The 14111-nt window shown below is 42.5% G+C and overlaps 3 protein-coding genes across 3 annotated transcripts; 1 reads left to right on the forward strand and 2 right to left on the reverse strand.

Annotated features, from left to right (window-relative positions):
• Positions 1–431: 431 nt before the first annotated feature.
• On the reverse strand, positions 432–746 carry LOC124269680 (H/ACA ribonucleoprotein complex subunit 1-like). The gene has a single exon (XM_046704723.1). The coding sequence runs from the start codon at positions 744–746 to the stop codon at positions 432–434; it is 315 nt and encodes a 104-aa protein (XP_046560679.1).
• A 7-nt stretch (positions 747–753) lies between these two features.
• LOC124269681 (BPTI/Kunitz domain-containing protein 2-like) lies at positions 754–1237 on the reverse strand. The gene is made up of 2 exons (XM_046704724.1): positions 1136–1237; positions 754–960 (listed from the first exon to the last, which is right to left on the reverse strand). Exons 1-2 carry the CDS (start codon positions 1235–1237, stop codon positions 754–756), a joined length of 309 nt encoding a protein of 102 aa, XP_046560680.1.
• A 175-nt stretch (positions 1238–1412) lies between these two features.
• On the forward strand, positions 1413–7668 carry LOC124269684 (ADP-dependent glucokinase-like). The gene is made up of 3 exons (XM_046704726.1): positions 1413–1745; positions 3179–3595; positions 6647–7668. Exons 1-3 carry the CDS (start codon positions 1707–1709, stop codon positions 7193–7195), a joined length of 1005 nt encoding a protein of 334 aa, XP_046560682.1. The 5' UTR covers positions 1413–1706; the 3' UTR covers positions 7196–7668.
• The last annotated feature ends 6443 nt before the right edge of the window (positions 7669–14111 follow it).

Genomic DNA, 14111 nt, shown 5'->3' on the forward strand with positions numbered 1-14111 from the left:
CCTTCCTTCCTCCTCACCTCCTTCCTTCATTTCCTCCTCACCCTCCCTTCCTTGCACCCCTCCTTCATTCCTCCTCACTCCTCCTCCTCTCCTCCTCCTTCCTTCCCCACCCTCCCTTCCTTGCTCCCCCACCTTCCTTCATTCCTCCTCACCCTCCCCTTCCTCCCCTCTTCCTCCCCCACCCTCCCCCTTCCTTCATTCCTCCCTCCACCCTTCCTTCCTCCTCCACCCTCCCCTTCCTCCTCATCCCTCTTCCTCCCCATCCCTCCCTTCCTTCCCTTCCTCCACCCCTCCTCTTCCTCCTCACCCTCCCTTCCTCCTCCTCCTCCTCCCCTCCCTTCCTCCTCCTTCCACCCCACCCTTCATTCCTCCTCACCCTCCCTTCCTTCCTCCTCCCCTCCCTTCCTCCCTTCCCACCCTTCATTTCCTCCTCACCCTCCTCCTCCCTCCTCCTCCCTCACCCTCCTCCCTTCCCTCCTCCTCCTTCCTCCATTCCTTCCTCCACCCCTTCCATTCCTCCTCACCCTCCTTCCTCCTCCTCCTCCCTCACCCTCCCTTCCCTTCATCCCTCCTCCACCCTTCCTCCCTTCCTTCCACCCCCCCTTCCCTTCCTTCATTCCTCCACCCTCCTTCCTCCTCCTTCCTCCCCTCCCTCCTCCTTCCTCCCCACCCTTCATTCCTCCTCCTTCCTCCTCCTTCCTTCCTCCTCCATCCTCCCACCCTCCCTTCCTTCCCCACCCCTTCATTCCTCCTTCACCCTCCTCCCTCCTCACCCTCCCCTCCCTCCTCCCCACCCCTTCCTTCACCCTCCCTCTCCCTCCTCACCCTCCTCTCCTCCTCCCCACCTTCCACTTGCTCCCACCCTCCCTTCCTCCCTTCCTCCCCACCTTCCCTTCCTCCCCACCCTCCATTGCTCCTCATCCTCCTCATCCTCCATTGCTCCCGGGTGATTGGGGTAGCCTAGAGTGGTTAAAGCGTTGGCTTGTCACGCCGAGGACCCGGGTTCGATTCCCCACATGGGCACAATGTGTTAAGCCCATTTCTGGTGTCCCCCGCTGTGATATTGCTGGAATATTGCTAAAAGCGGCGTAAAACTAAACTCAGTCAGTCAGTCAGTCAGTCCATTGCTCCCCACCCTCCCTTTCTCCTCCATTGCTCCCCATCTTCCCTTCCTTCTCATCCTCCCTTCCTCCCCACCCTCCATTGCTCCCCATCCTCCTTCCTCCCCACCCTCCATTTCTCCCCATCCTCCCTTCCTCCCCTCACCCTCCCTTCCTCCCCACCCTCCCTTGCACCTCACCCTCCTTTGCACCCCACCTTCCCTTGCATCTCACCCTCCCTTGCACCCCACCTTCCTTTGCACCCCACCCTCCTTTGCACCCCACCCTCCCAGAAATGTCATACTCTGCCAACAAACATGGGTACACTAAATATTTCTGCCAAATTATCATATATTGTAAATAAGTCAGTTGCTTAATTAAACGTGTCAGAAATAAATGTCTGTCTGATACATTTCCACGGGCCTGATAGTCCTGGCTGCCTGTTATCATGGTTATTACTCCCACTTGTTGAGCATATCCTGATGACTGTACAGATCAATGTAAGTGGACCAGCTGTAGTGTCCTACAGTCAATATTGTATGATTTCTGTGTAATGTATATGTGTTTGTGTTGATCCAGCTGTATATTGGTGGCAATGGAGCACTGATGGCTGCAAAGGCATCTATGCTTTTCCCAGATGTTGCGGTGAGATTCATGACCATTATATGTGTAATGCTACTAAATTAAACAATCCATCACAGTCTGTATTCATAGCTGAAGACAATTCATATAGTATTGATCACACATGCTGGCCCTAACACAGAGATGCCAACCACTCCGAATTTGGAGGAGTTACTCCAATTTTCAAATACAAAATCCACACTCCGATTTGTCTATAAAAACTCCGATTTTTAGAAAATACAAATATGTTTATAAATTTAGAATGTTTGAAAGAATTTTTGTAATTTGTTCATTTGAGTTAAGAATTATCTGGTTAAGCATGCCCAGAGATTGTATATTTCCAGGCTAAATCTAAAGATTTCCACAGGGGAAGTCCCCCAGACCCCTACCGTCAAACGCTCCCACACTCACCCCCAACTCACACCTTCAGGGCTGGGGAATCGCTTTTAGCAAGGCATGACTCCACTTTCATTTGATTCAGGGTTGGCATCTCTGCTAACATTCTAAAGACTGACTTCTACTACACACTATGTTGGAGCCCAGTGACTGATTTGTTCTTCATGTATTTACTGCTGATTGTCAGTTTTTGGAATATTTTAAAAATGACATGTTATAACATGCTTACATTTGTAATGGGAGGATATTAACTGAATCTGTTAATATTTCAAGTGTCATGGAAGTAGTGCAGTCAGGGCAGTAAGAGAGTTGCATGAGTACCTTCATTCTTTACCTAGATTCAGACAGTTGGATGATACTTTGACACTGAAGGACCTAGTGAGTGAGAAACATGTCAAGTTGGCTTAACAATGTAGGTTGTATTCTTCTCTCGAGGATAATACGGTCTGATGTACGCCTCTTTGCTGTAGTGTCACTCGAGCTGGTAGGCGAGGGATGACACTGCTACAAAAAGGCGTACATCAGACCATATTACCTGAGGGAGAAGTTTACAAGATATTTATCTTACCACCATGTTAAATGTACAAAATATCATTTTATGTTATTTTGAAGATCGATAAGCTCGCTACAGACTACATGACATGTAAACAAAATGGCGTCTGAATCAGTGAAACATATTCTGACAAGCTCAGAACTGTTATAAAAATGGTATAAGTTGAGTGTGCAAACGATGCAATGTATAAAATAGTTCAAGTAAAGCAGTGAAAATATAATGTATACATAGTAAAATAAATGTATACATAGTGAACTCAAAAACAGCTAATCAAATGGTTTTCCAACTCTATGCACTGCGTGCGTCATGTTATGACGTCATACGATTGTTAGCGATACAGCTTCATGGCGAAGAGTTTGGCGGTTACCGTGGCAGCTAGTATTTTTTACCAATAAAATTAAAGTATTTTACATGAAGGTAGGATAATAGGCAACATTTTCACTCCTTTCCATGCCTACTTGCAGTGTCCACTTTTGGAATATTCACACAGTAACATGGGATGTTTCAGATCCAGTTTGTTGGTCCAGTAGGACCCATCCTTCAACAGATGATGCCCACTTCTCTGTCTATTCCTGAAAGCAGCTTCATCTCTAAGGATGAGTTCCATCTCATCATGGAGTACAAGGTGGGGGAGGTGTGGGGGGAGAACTCAGCACCTGTGGCCAACCGCTTCATCTCCAGCTGTGACTTCTCCAACTCCAGACTGACCATGCTGGACACCTTCTTCAACAGTCTGGACAGTTTCACCCCTGACCTCATCCTCTTGTCAGGCCTTCATTTACTTGATGGTCAGACCAGTGAGTTCTTCAGCAAAACAGTAACACATCTGTCCTCCAAGTTACAGCAGATACCTTCGTCTGTTCCCATTCATCTAGAATTTGCAAGCATGGCTACACAGAGCTACGTGAAAGACATTTTGGAAAACGTAAGTCTGTTATATTGTAACCTCATCCCAGAAAATGTAATTCAAAGGAAATGACACATAAAATCCATTCTTCATGGGGTTTTACACAGTTATCGAAAAGTTTCCTTCATTTTCATCATAATTGCCCACTGAAAGTGATGAGTTGGGTGCATTGTGTGAAATAGCCACTGGCCAGCTAGCCTGTGGCTAGTAAAAATCCAGTCGGGCCGGTAAATCTCCAGTCACCGGCCCGACTGGCTAGTGAATTTTCATGGGGTCATTTTATAAATATATCACTCTCTCCGACTTGTTAAGTTCTAATATACTATTAATTCATGGAAGATAATGGCCTGATAAATAATGGTATTTTACCTTTTTGTAATGGTGTGCTTAGCTTTTACATTCAAATTTTGGGATAGTGAATTATTGTGTGGGCTAGTAACTTTCAGGCATAGCTAGCCCGACTGGCAAGCACAATTTGGAAACTACTTCGCACACTGGTTGAGTGTGATAGGCATCACCAGTGTAGTGCAACTGTTGGTATCTGTGAGAACACAGGCATCACCAGTATTGTGAAAATGATGGTATCTATGAAAACACAGGCATTGTCAGTATATTGAAACTGTTGGTATCTGTGAGAACCACAGGCGTTACCAGTGTAGTGAAACTCTTGGTATCCATTAGAACACAGGCATCTCCAGTGTAGTAAAACTGATGGTATCTGTGAGAACACAGGCATCGCCAGTATAGTGAAACTGATGGTATCTGTGAGAACACAGGCATCGCCAGTATAGTGAAACTGATGGTATCTGTGAGTGTGAGAACACAGGCATCTCCAGTGTAGTGAAACTGATGGTATCCATGAGAACACAGGCATCTCCAGTGTAGTGAAACTGATGGTATCTGTGAGAACACAGGCATCACCAGTGTAGTGAAACTGATGGTATCCATGAGAACACAGGCATCACCAGTATAGTGAAACTGATGGTATCTGTGAGAACACAGGCATCACCAGTATAGTGAAACTGATGGTATCCATGAGAACACAGGCATCACCAGTATAGTGAAACTGATGGTATCTGTGAGAACACAGGCATCACCAGTATAGTGAAAGTATCTGTAGTAGGAAACTGATGGTATCTGTGAGAACACAGGCATCACCAGTGTAGTGAAACTGATGGTATCCATGAGAACACAGGCATCACCAGTATAGTGAAACTGATGGTATCTGTGAGAACACAGGCATCACCAGTATAGTGAAACTGATGGTATCTGTGAGAACACAGGCATCACCAGTATAGTGAAACTGATGGTATCCATGAGAACACAGGCATCACCAGTATAGTGAAACTGATGGTATCTGTGAGAACACAGGCATCTCCAGTGTAGTGAAACTGATGGTATCTGTGAGAACACAGGCATCACCAGTGTAGTGAAACTGATGGTATCCATGAGAACACAGGCATCACCAGTATAGTGAAACTGATGGTATCTGTGAGAACACAGGCATCACCAGTGTAGTGAAACTGATGGTATCCATGAGAACACAGGCATCACCAGTATAGTGAAACTGATGGTATCCATGAGAACACAGGCATCACCAGTATAGTGAAACTGATGGTATCCATGAGAACACAGGCATCACCAGTATAGTGAAACCATGGTATATCACCAGTATAGTGAAACTGATGGTATCCATGAGAACACAGGCATCACCAGTATAGTGAAACTGATGGTATCTGTGAGAACACAGGCATCACCAGTGTAGTGAAACTGATGGTATCTGTGAGAACACAGGCATCACCAGTGTAGTGAAACTGATGGTATCCATGAGAACACAGGCATCGCCAGTGTAGTGAAACTGATGGTATCCATGAGAACACAGGCATCACCAGTGTAGTGAAAGATGAGAACTGATGGTATCTGTGAGAACACAGGCATCACCAGTGTAGTGAAACTGATGGTATCCATGAGAACACAGGCATCACCAGTGTAGTGAAACTGATGGTATCCATGAGAACACAGGCATCACCAGTATAGTGAAACTGATGGTATCTATGAGAACACAGGCATCTCCAGTGTAGTGAAACTGATGGTATCCATGAGAACACAGGCATCGCCAGTGTAGTGAAACTGATGGTATCCATGAGAACACAGGCATCTCCAGTGTAGTGAAACTGATGGTATCTGTGAGAACACAGGCATCACCAGTGTAGTGAAACTGATGGTATCCATGAGAACACAGGCATCACCAGTATAGTGAAACTGATGGTATCTATGAGAACACAGGCATCACCAGTATAGTGAAACTGATGGTATCCATGAGAACACAGGCATCACCAGTATAGTGAAACTGATGGTATCTGTGAGAACACAGGCATCGCCAGTATAGTGAAACTGATGGTATCTGTGAGTGTGAGAACACAGGCATCACCAGTATAGTGAAACTGATGGTATCTGTGAGAACACAGGCATCGCCAGTATAGTGAAACTGATGGTATCTGTGAGAACACAGGCATCGCCAGTGTAGTGAAACTGATGGTATCTGTGAGAACACAGGCATCACCAGTATAGTGAAACTCTTGGTATCTATGAGAACACAGGCATCGCCAGTATAGTGAAACTGATGGTATCTGTGAGAACACAGGCATCGCCAGTATAGTGAAACTGATGGTATCTGTGAGAACACAGGCATCGCCAGTATAGTGAAACTGATGGTATCTGTGAGAACACAGGCATCGCCAGTATAGTGAAACTGATGGTATCTGTGAGTGTGAGAACACAGGCATCGCCAGTGTAGTGAAACTGATGGTATCTGTGAGAACACAGGCATCGCCAGTGTAGTGAAACTGATGGTATCTGTGAGAACACAGGCATCGCCAGTATAGTGAAACTGATGGTATCTATGAGAACACAGGCCTGTTCGAGAACTGCACTGGTGTTTCAAACCACACTGGGTACAGTTCCTCCCATCCCTCTTCAGTTTATACAGAACCCACAGTATTGCTCTGTAGTTTTATGCTGTCCAGTGATTGTTCAAACATTAGTCTTTTCATTATGTCTGGTTTGCAGGTGCTGAAGCATGTTGACTCTCTGGGCCTGAACGAACAAGAGTTAGTGTTTTCCTCCAGGGCAGGAGGTGGGCCACACAGCAAAGACACAGACCACCAACTCGCCCAGCCAGAGGTGCACAAGATTTCTGACATCCTCCTCTGGTTTCTCCATACATATGGCCACTCTGAACGCAACCCGTCCTCCCGTCTTACACGGATACACTTCCACTCCCTGACATACCACATCAGCGCCACTGTGGGGGGTCGCTGGCACAATATCGAGTCCTCTGTTGCTGCAGGAACAAGAATAGCTGGAATACAAGCCTGCAATGTCTCCCATTTGTCAGCTGATATACTTGATATCAAAATACCGCTTAGATATAAGCTTTTTTCAGGTGATATAGACAGGGACTTTAACCCTGCCGGACCTGTAGTTTCTTTTAGTAGGGAAGGGGTAAATTTTGTCTTTAGTCCTGTGTTAGTATGTAAGCATCCTCTTAAAACTGTTGGTTTAGGGGATGCTATTTCTACAACTGGTTTAATGTATTCACAGTTTGTGCCAAGCTGATGTTGATGTGGAGATAGTGATTTCCTCTTGTGTTTGCAACAAATGTTAATGTCATTAGAGAATGTAACCAGTTTTGCTGGTTACATGTTGGGTGAAGTCAAATATTTCACAACTGCAGAAACACAAGAACTTGAAATACCTGAATCTCGTTTGGTGTGTTAATATTGTAGTATGTTTGTCGTTAATTATCTGTCTCAACCTTATGGTCATAGAAAAGACTCCCTGTGTTATTGATACTAGCATCTAAATCAATAACTGGGCACATTCAGCATGGCCACCTCACAGATCTGGGACATGCTTGTGTGTGGGATAGGATATGGTTGTGTGTAGGATAGGAGACGCAGGTTTTGGAAGTTGAACTATCTAGATGGTTGTAAGTACAGTAGAACATGGATATAGCGTACAAACGGATATAGCGAACAAATTGAAAAGTCCCGTCAACAGTCCTTTATAATATCATTAAAATTATACGTGAATAATGAACTCGTGAGTAGCAAATTAACGGCTATAGCGAACTGATTTACTAACCCCAAGACCCAATTAACGACGTGATTAACGAACTCACTCAGTGTCAGCTCAGCCACTTAGTGGTACAGTATACATCAATCTTGTTGGCAGTGAATCAACATTGTTTGATGGTCATTAATTAATTAACAAAACAAACATATCGTGTTTAACCCATTCAACAAATAAAAATAAACTTCATATTTATCAACATGATATAGGTAATGTCTGTGAATGTCTACATCTCTACAATCCAAGATGGCGGTCAAATGTGAATAACGAACAACGGATATAGCAAACTTTATTTCTTGGTCCCTTGGAGTTCGTTATATCCGTGTTCTACTGTATCATGTTTGAAGACATGCTTGGTATGCACTGTTGTAAGTAGGAACAATATACATGATATAGGTGAGTGTTTGTTTTGCATGTATTTGATAATGACAACAACAAAACATTTCCCACACTGACACCATTAAAGACTTTGTTTGAGTTGCTTTTTAAAAGCCACCCAAGTGATATTCATTAAAAACCTGTATCACTCTGGGCGTTCATTGCCGATAGAGCTGAATTACAGTGATCTGACTGTAATACTGATCACAATGACAGACCAGCTTACACTGGGCTAACATCATTCCTGATATATGGCTCATACAGTGGTCAGAATCCCTTACATGCTGAGCAAAACAAATGTCATTTCCCATCACTGCCATTACTTGACAATCCAAAAGTTGAAATCCATTTGCTACAAATGCAATGACCATTTCTGTATATTCAAGTGAGTGTTCAAAATGTTCTTTCTCAAAAGCAGAAATATATTTATTTAGAACTATTGTAGTACATCAGGTACATGTGTATGTGCTTCCTCATGCTGAGCCTGGTACGTAGGACTATCAGGTTGTAGAGGACCTATTGCTTGGTGTCCCATGAATCTCAATGACTGGACAAATGATGGCTAATGCCATACTGTTACTCCTACCTCTTTGAGAAGACGTTCTTTACATTCACCTCCAGAACATTCCGGTAGAAGATGCCCTTTATTTCCTCCTGGAACCCTGCTTACAGTGACCATGTTTGAACAACCTTGGAATATGTTTACAGTAATTTCATTCTGAAATATATTTACATATGTTTACATACTTGAACAAAATTAATGTTCTGTTATTTGCATATTGGATGATGTGTCCATTGTGCCATCAGTGGCCATCATGACTTCACTGGCGATGAGGTTGTGTTGTGTCAGCTCATCATCATCATCATCTGTTATGTTTGAAACTGAATTATCTGTCCTGAAAAATATATATTAATTCGTCATAGATCAATGAACATTTAGAATTTTAATCAAATATACTTTGGAAACTTCCCCAGCTATTGTTGACTAACTAGCAAGAGTGTAATTTGTGGTGTAGGAGGTGTACAAAGTCTGAACGGAGGCCCGAAGGCCTTTCATGTTATGTACAGATTACATATTCAATATTACAACCTTTTGAAAGCCCTGACAATGAGATGATTCACAGTTACTGAGGACAGAGATTCACGCGGCCTGTCGTGTATGTAGCTCACTGCTTCAGTCAGTCACAGAGGATCATCATGTAAGGGGCCATCTGGAATATTTAGCAGTCCAGGCTTCAAGTCATACAGTTTTTTTCACACAGTTTTCTTCAGAATACCCAGCAAGTCCATTGAACTATTTGTATTTTGTCCATCATATTAAAAAACGTCCCTGTCCTCATCTCCATAAATACATCCTGCCATAGGTTGCTGACATTCATTTATCAAGACATTCCATTATACTGAAACATTTGCCCTGAGTGTACACCAGGAATCCTGCAGTACTGCACTGATGGGTTCAACACTCACCTGTAATGGGACCAGCTTGGTGTTACTATATTTACAGTTTGTATAGTCAACTCCTTAGGTGGATACTGGATAACTAGAAAATAACATAAGTAAATATTTTTGTCTGTCCTGGCGAGAGTCATGTATTAATGATGATATACATCTGGGAAACGAGAAATTATATGTATATATCCTATTAAGGCATTCTTACTCCTGTAATCAAACATTGTGGCTGTGCGTTAAGGTTAGATTAGAAGTGTAGAAGTGGTCGATTTTGAAACCCCCTTGTACCCTTGTTGGATGAGTAGTTGACTGCATGTAAGTATATGTGTTTGTGTCTGTCCTTTGATTGGCCTGACAATGCAAGTTGACTCTACAGGGCGACAACATGTGTTGTCAGTTTCTTTGATTGGCCTCTCAGTGCAAGTTGACTCTACAGGCTGACAAGATGTGTTGTCAGTTTCTTTGATTGCCCTATCAGTGCAAGTTGACTCTACAGGGCGACAAGATGTGTTGTCAGTTCTTTGATTGGCCTCTCAATATGCAAGCTGACTCTACAGGGCGACAACATGTGTTGTCAGTTCTTTGATTGGCCTCTCAATGCAAGCTGACTCTACAGGGCGACAACATGTGTTGTCAGTTTCTTTGATTGGCCTCTCAGTGCAAGTTGACTCTACAGGGCGACAACATGTGTTGTCAGTTTCTTTGATTGGCCTCTCAGTGCAAGTTGACTCTACAGGGCGACAACATGTGTTGTCAGTTTCTTTGATTGGCCTCTCAGTGCAAGTTGACTCTACAGGCTGACAAGATGTTTTGTCAGTTTCTTTGATTGGCCTCTCAATGCAAGTTGACTGTTCAGGCTGACAACATGTGTTGCCAGGTTCTTTGATTAGCCTCTCAATGCAAGCTGACTCTACAGGGCGACAACATGTGTTGTCAGTTTCTTTGATTAGCCTCTCAATGCAAGTTGACTGTTCAGGCTGACAACATGTGTTGCCAGGTTCTTTGATTGGCCTCTCAATGCAAGTTGACTCTACAGGCTGACAAGATGTGTTGTCAGTTTCTTTGATTGGCCTCTCAATGCAAGTTGACTGTTCAGGCTGACAACATGTGTTGCCAGTTTCTTTGATTGGCCTCTCAATGCAAGTTGACTCTACAGGCTGACAACATGTGTTGTCAGTTTCTTTGATTAGCCTCTCAATGCAAGCTGACTCTACAGGGCGACAACATGTGTTGTCAGTTTCTTTGATTAGCCTCTCAATGCAAGTTGACTGTTCAGGCTGACAATATGTGTTGTCAGTTTCTTTGATTAGCCTCTCAATGCAAGTTGACTGTTCAGGCTGACAACATGTGTTGTCCGTTTCTTTGATTAGCCTCTCAATGCAAGCTGACTCTACAGGCTGACATGTGTTGTCAGTTTCTTTGATTAGCCTCTCAATGCAAGTTGACTGTTCAGGCTGACAACATGTGTTGTCAGTTTCTTTGATTAGCTTCTGAATGCAAGTTGACTGTTCAGGCTGACAACATGTGTTGCCAGTTTCTTGATTAGGTCTTCGTGTCAGTGTGCAGGTGGAGGGGCATCTTTGTGAACATGTGTGACATTCAGTCATCATACCCATGGATATGTTCAGTGACACATCATACAACCAAATGTTTTTGTTTCGAAAGGACTAGATAAGAATGACTGCAGTGTTTGGGTATTTGTATTAAAAGGTATATTGATATGATATTAATTTGCATTCTTATATCAAGTTATTATTATGTTTGTGTTTAGTTTAACTGATTGTTCTGTTGCTCAACAGTTTATTTCATCTGCGCCATGTTATCCTCATGTTCTTTCCTTCTTCCTCAAACACTATTGCTACACACTGTCACTTGTCACTTGTCATTGCTACACAGTTAACTTCAAGATGATACCATTTTTACTTATTGTGCTAGATGTGTTTTGTATTTACATGATAAAATATGTTATTTGAAGCAATAATCTGTGTAATGATATGATTCAACTAATTTACATTGTTTTATTGTACATCTAATAACAAAATCTAACTCCCTGCTTTCTCCAGACAACGAGTGGTGTGCCTCCACTGTCAGATTGTTGCACTACTTACCGGTATATGGCAGTTTGTTCAGGCTTCACATGATACACATGATTTAGTGAAATAGTGTTTCCAACATACTGGAGTTTCTTTTTATTTGATTGACAGAAGCTTGATTGTTGTGCATGGTGATAGTGACACACACTTCTGAAATGTTAAAAGTATTCATGTTGGGTTACATTTGTTGCTCGTAACAAACACTTCTTATTTGTTAAAAAAATAGCTTTGTATATTTTGGTATATACAGTTAAGTTTCTCTAAGTTCCATTTTTATTTGAGTTTTGGAACATTATCTGTGTTGCTGTCTTTATTGCATTGATTGTGTCATAAAACAATATTCAGTGGTTTCTATCAGCCTACATGACTGAAAGGGGGTTTATGTCGCCCTTCAATTGACCAATGAAATTGAAACTTCACATTCGCCAGTGATCACTCCCCTATTTGTTCAAGAGGTTAGAATCGAATTTTCATGCCTGCCATTATGGAAACCTGATTCAGTCCATTTCTTGGCCAGTTTTGACGCGTCGCACGTTAGGGATGGGGAACACGCACATCCCCGATACTTGTTAACACGATATTTCATGAACTGTCGTACCCAATGTCTTCAAATTTGGTGACAGCCTACATTGGGGGACACCGTGGTCCACTTATCAAACTTATATAAACGCAATATATCATAAAACATTGCACCCAATTTTAACCTCAGAGCTGAGGAATATATTGCCATTTCTTACAAATATGATGTCAGTAATTAACATAATGGGTATCCTGGTATGGTAGGGTTATAGGGGGTGGGGTACCTGGGTAGAGAAGTCGGACCTGTCCCAGCCCTAATACACTCTGATACTGACAGTGGATGTGTGCATCTGCATGTATACATTCACATCTACTCTATTCCTGAAATAGGAGAATATTCTGAGAAGTGACCATTTCTAAAAACTACATAACACAAATTGTAATCTTCTATGTGACCAAAAGATAAAAACTAGTAAATATGTTACATTTCATTCTTCTTTAGTGGCAGGGGACATTGCCATGTTAGTGGCAAACACTTGTTCTAATTAGGATACTCCTGAACAACTCATGCAAAGTGTGGTCTGGCATTATCATGTAGAAACGGTAGAAGGCCATTTACGAAATCCAGGTACCTCACAGCATTCAAGTTCCCTTTAATCACATTCATTGGTGTCCTTGCTACAGCTGTTATCCCAACCTAGAGCATTATGTCCCCACCTTGAAACGATCCCTTTCCAGAATGCATGGCCAGATGTAAGGTTCACCTGTACTCCTCCAGACACGTGTCCTGCCTGTGGCAGTACAGTAAAGATGGAAACGTAGCTCATCGGTGAAGAGAACTCTTCTCCACTCATATGCTCTTTTTTGATCTGTCGAATAATTGGTTGTTGGGCTGGAAGTCATGCATAGATGATGAGTAGAAGTCAACAAACTGTTGTCACAGATACACCTCTGTTGCCATCTGTGCTCCAAGCTGTAAGAGTTGCCGGTTGGAACCTGTGTCGGAGGTGCTTTGTTTGAATGCATTGGTCTTGGCATTTGAATTTGTTCCAGAACAATGAATCTAGAGGTTAGGTTCTTGACAGGCATATAGAAGTTGGTAATCAAGTGTAAGACAAAATATTATGGACGTCAACTTCTTCTTTAGTGTATACACATTTCAGGGCAAGGGCAAGGAATAGCCCTGAAACGTTGTGTGTACAATAAGGAAGAAGTTGACATCTACAATATATTTTGTCTTACAGATGAATAGAGGTGTTTTTCTGACTTATGCACTTCTGAAGACTTCAGTGAGTAAAGCTTTAATATCCAACTAGATAGAGTCGTACATGTATCATATATATATATGTGCTTTTATCTTGTGTCAATTTCATCATGTTAATATTGAAACCAAAAAGCATTTTCCAAGCATTTTCTGCGTTCTTTCTTTTTTTATAGCAATGATAAGCGTCTGGGTGGCCTTATGAACAAGTAAACATTGTTGGTCATTCTTTCAGCAAATTTTGTGCACTTCAAACAACAACTGCTTGATTGAGTTTCTTTGAACATTTTAACCACAATCTCTGTTTCAAATCCAAAGTGAGAGTGAATTTAGTTTTATGCCACACTCAGCAATATTCCAGCTATATGGCTGAGGTCTGTAAATCAATATGTCTGGACCAGACAATCCAGTGATTGGGAACCGATGACATGTGTCAACCAAGTCGGCGAGCCTGACCTCCTGATCCCATTAGTCGCCTCTTACAACAAGCATGGATTACTGAAGATCAACTCCAACCCGCATCTTCGTGGGTTTCCAAATACAAAAAATCAATCACAAGTTTACCAATAAAAGATTTCAAGTCACAATAAATTTTGCTTCAGAGTATGTGTTCTGTTATTGAGATATGTTAAATTGTGACCTTCAGTTGACCTTTGTACTTTGAACCATTCTCTTTAATTCGCTGAAAATGCATATTCTG

This window comes from Haliotis rubra, unplaced genomic scaffold (genome assembly GCF_003918875.1).
Source record: "Haliotis rubra isolate DU_JTF1 unplaced genomic scaffold, ASM391887v1 Scf1464, whole genome shotgun sequence".
NCBI lineage: Eukaryota > Metazoa > Mollusca > Gastropoda > Lepetellida > Haliotidae > Haliotis > Haliotis rubra.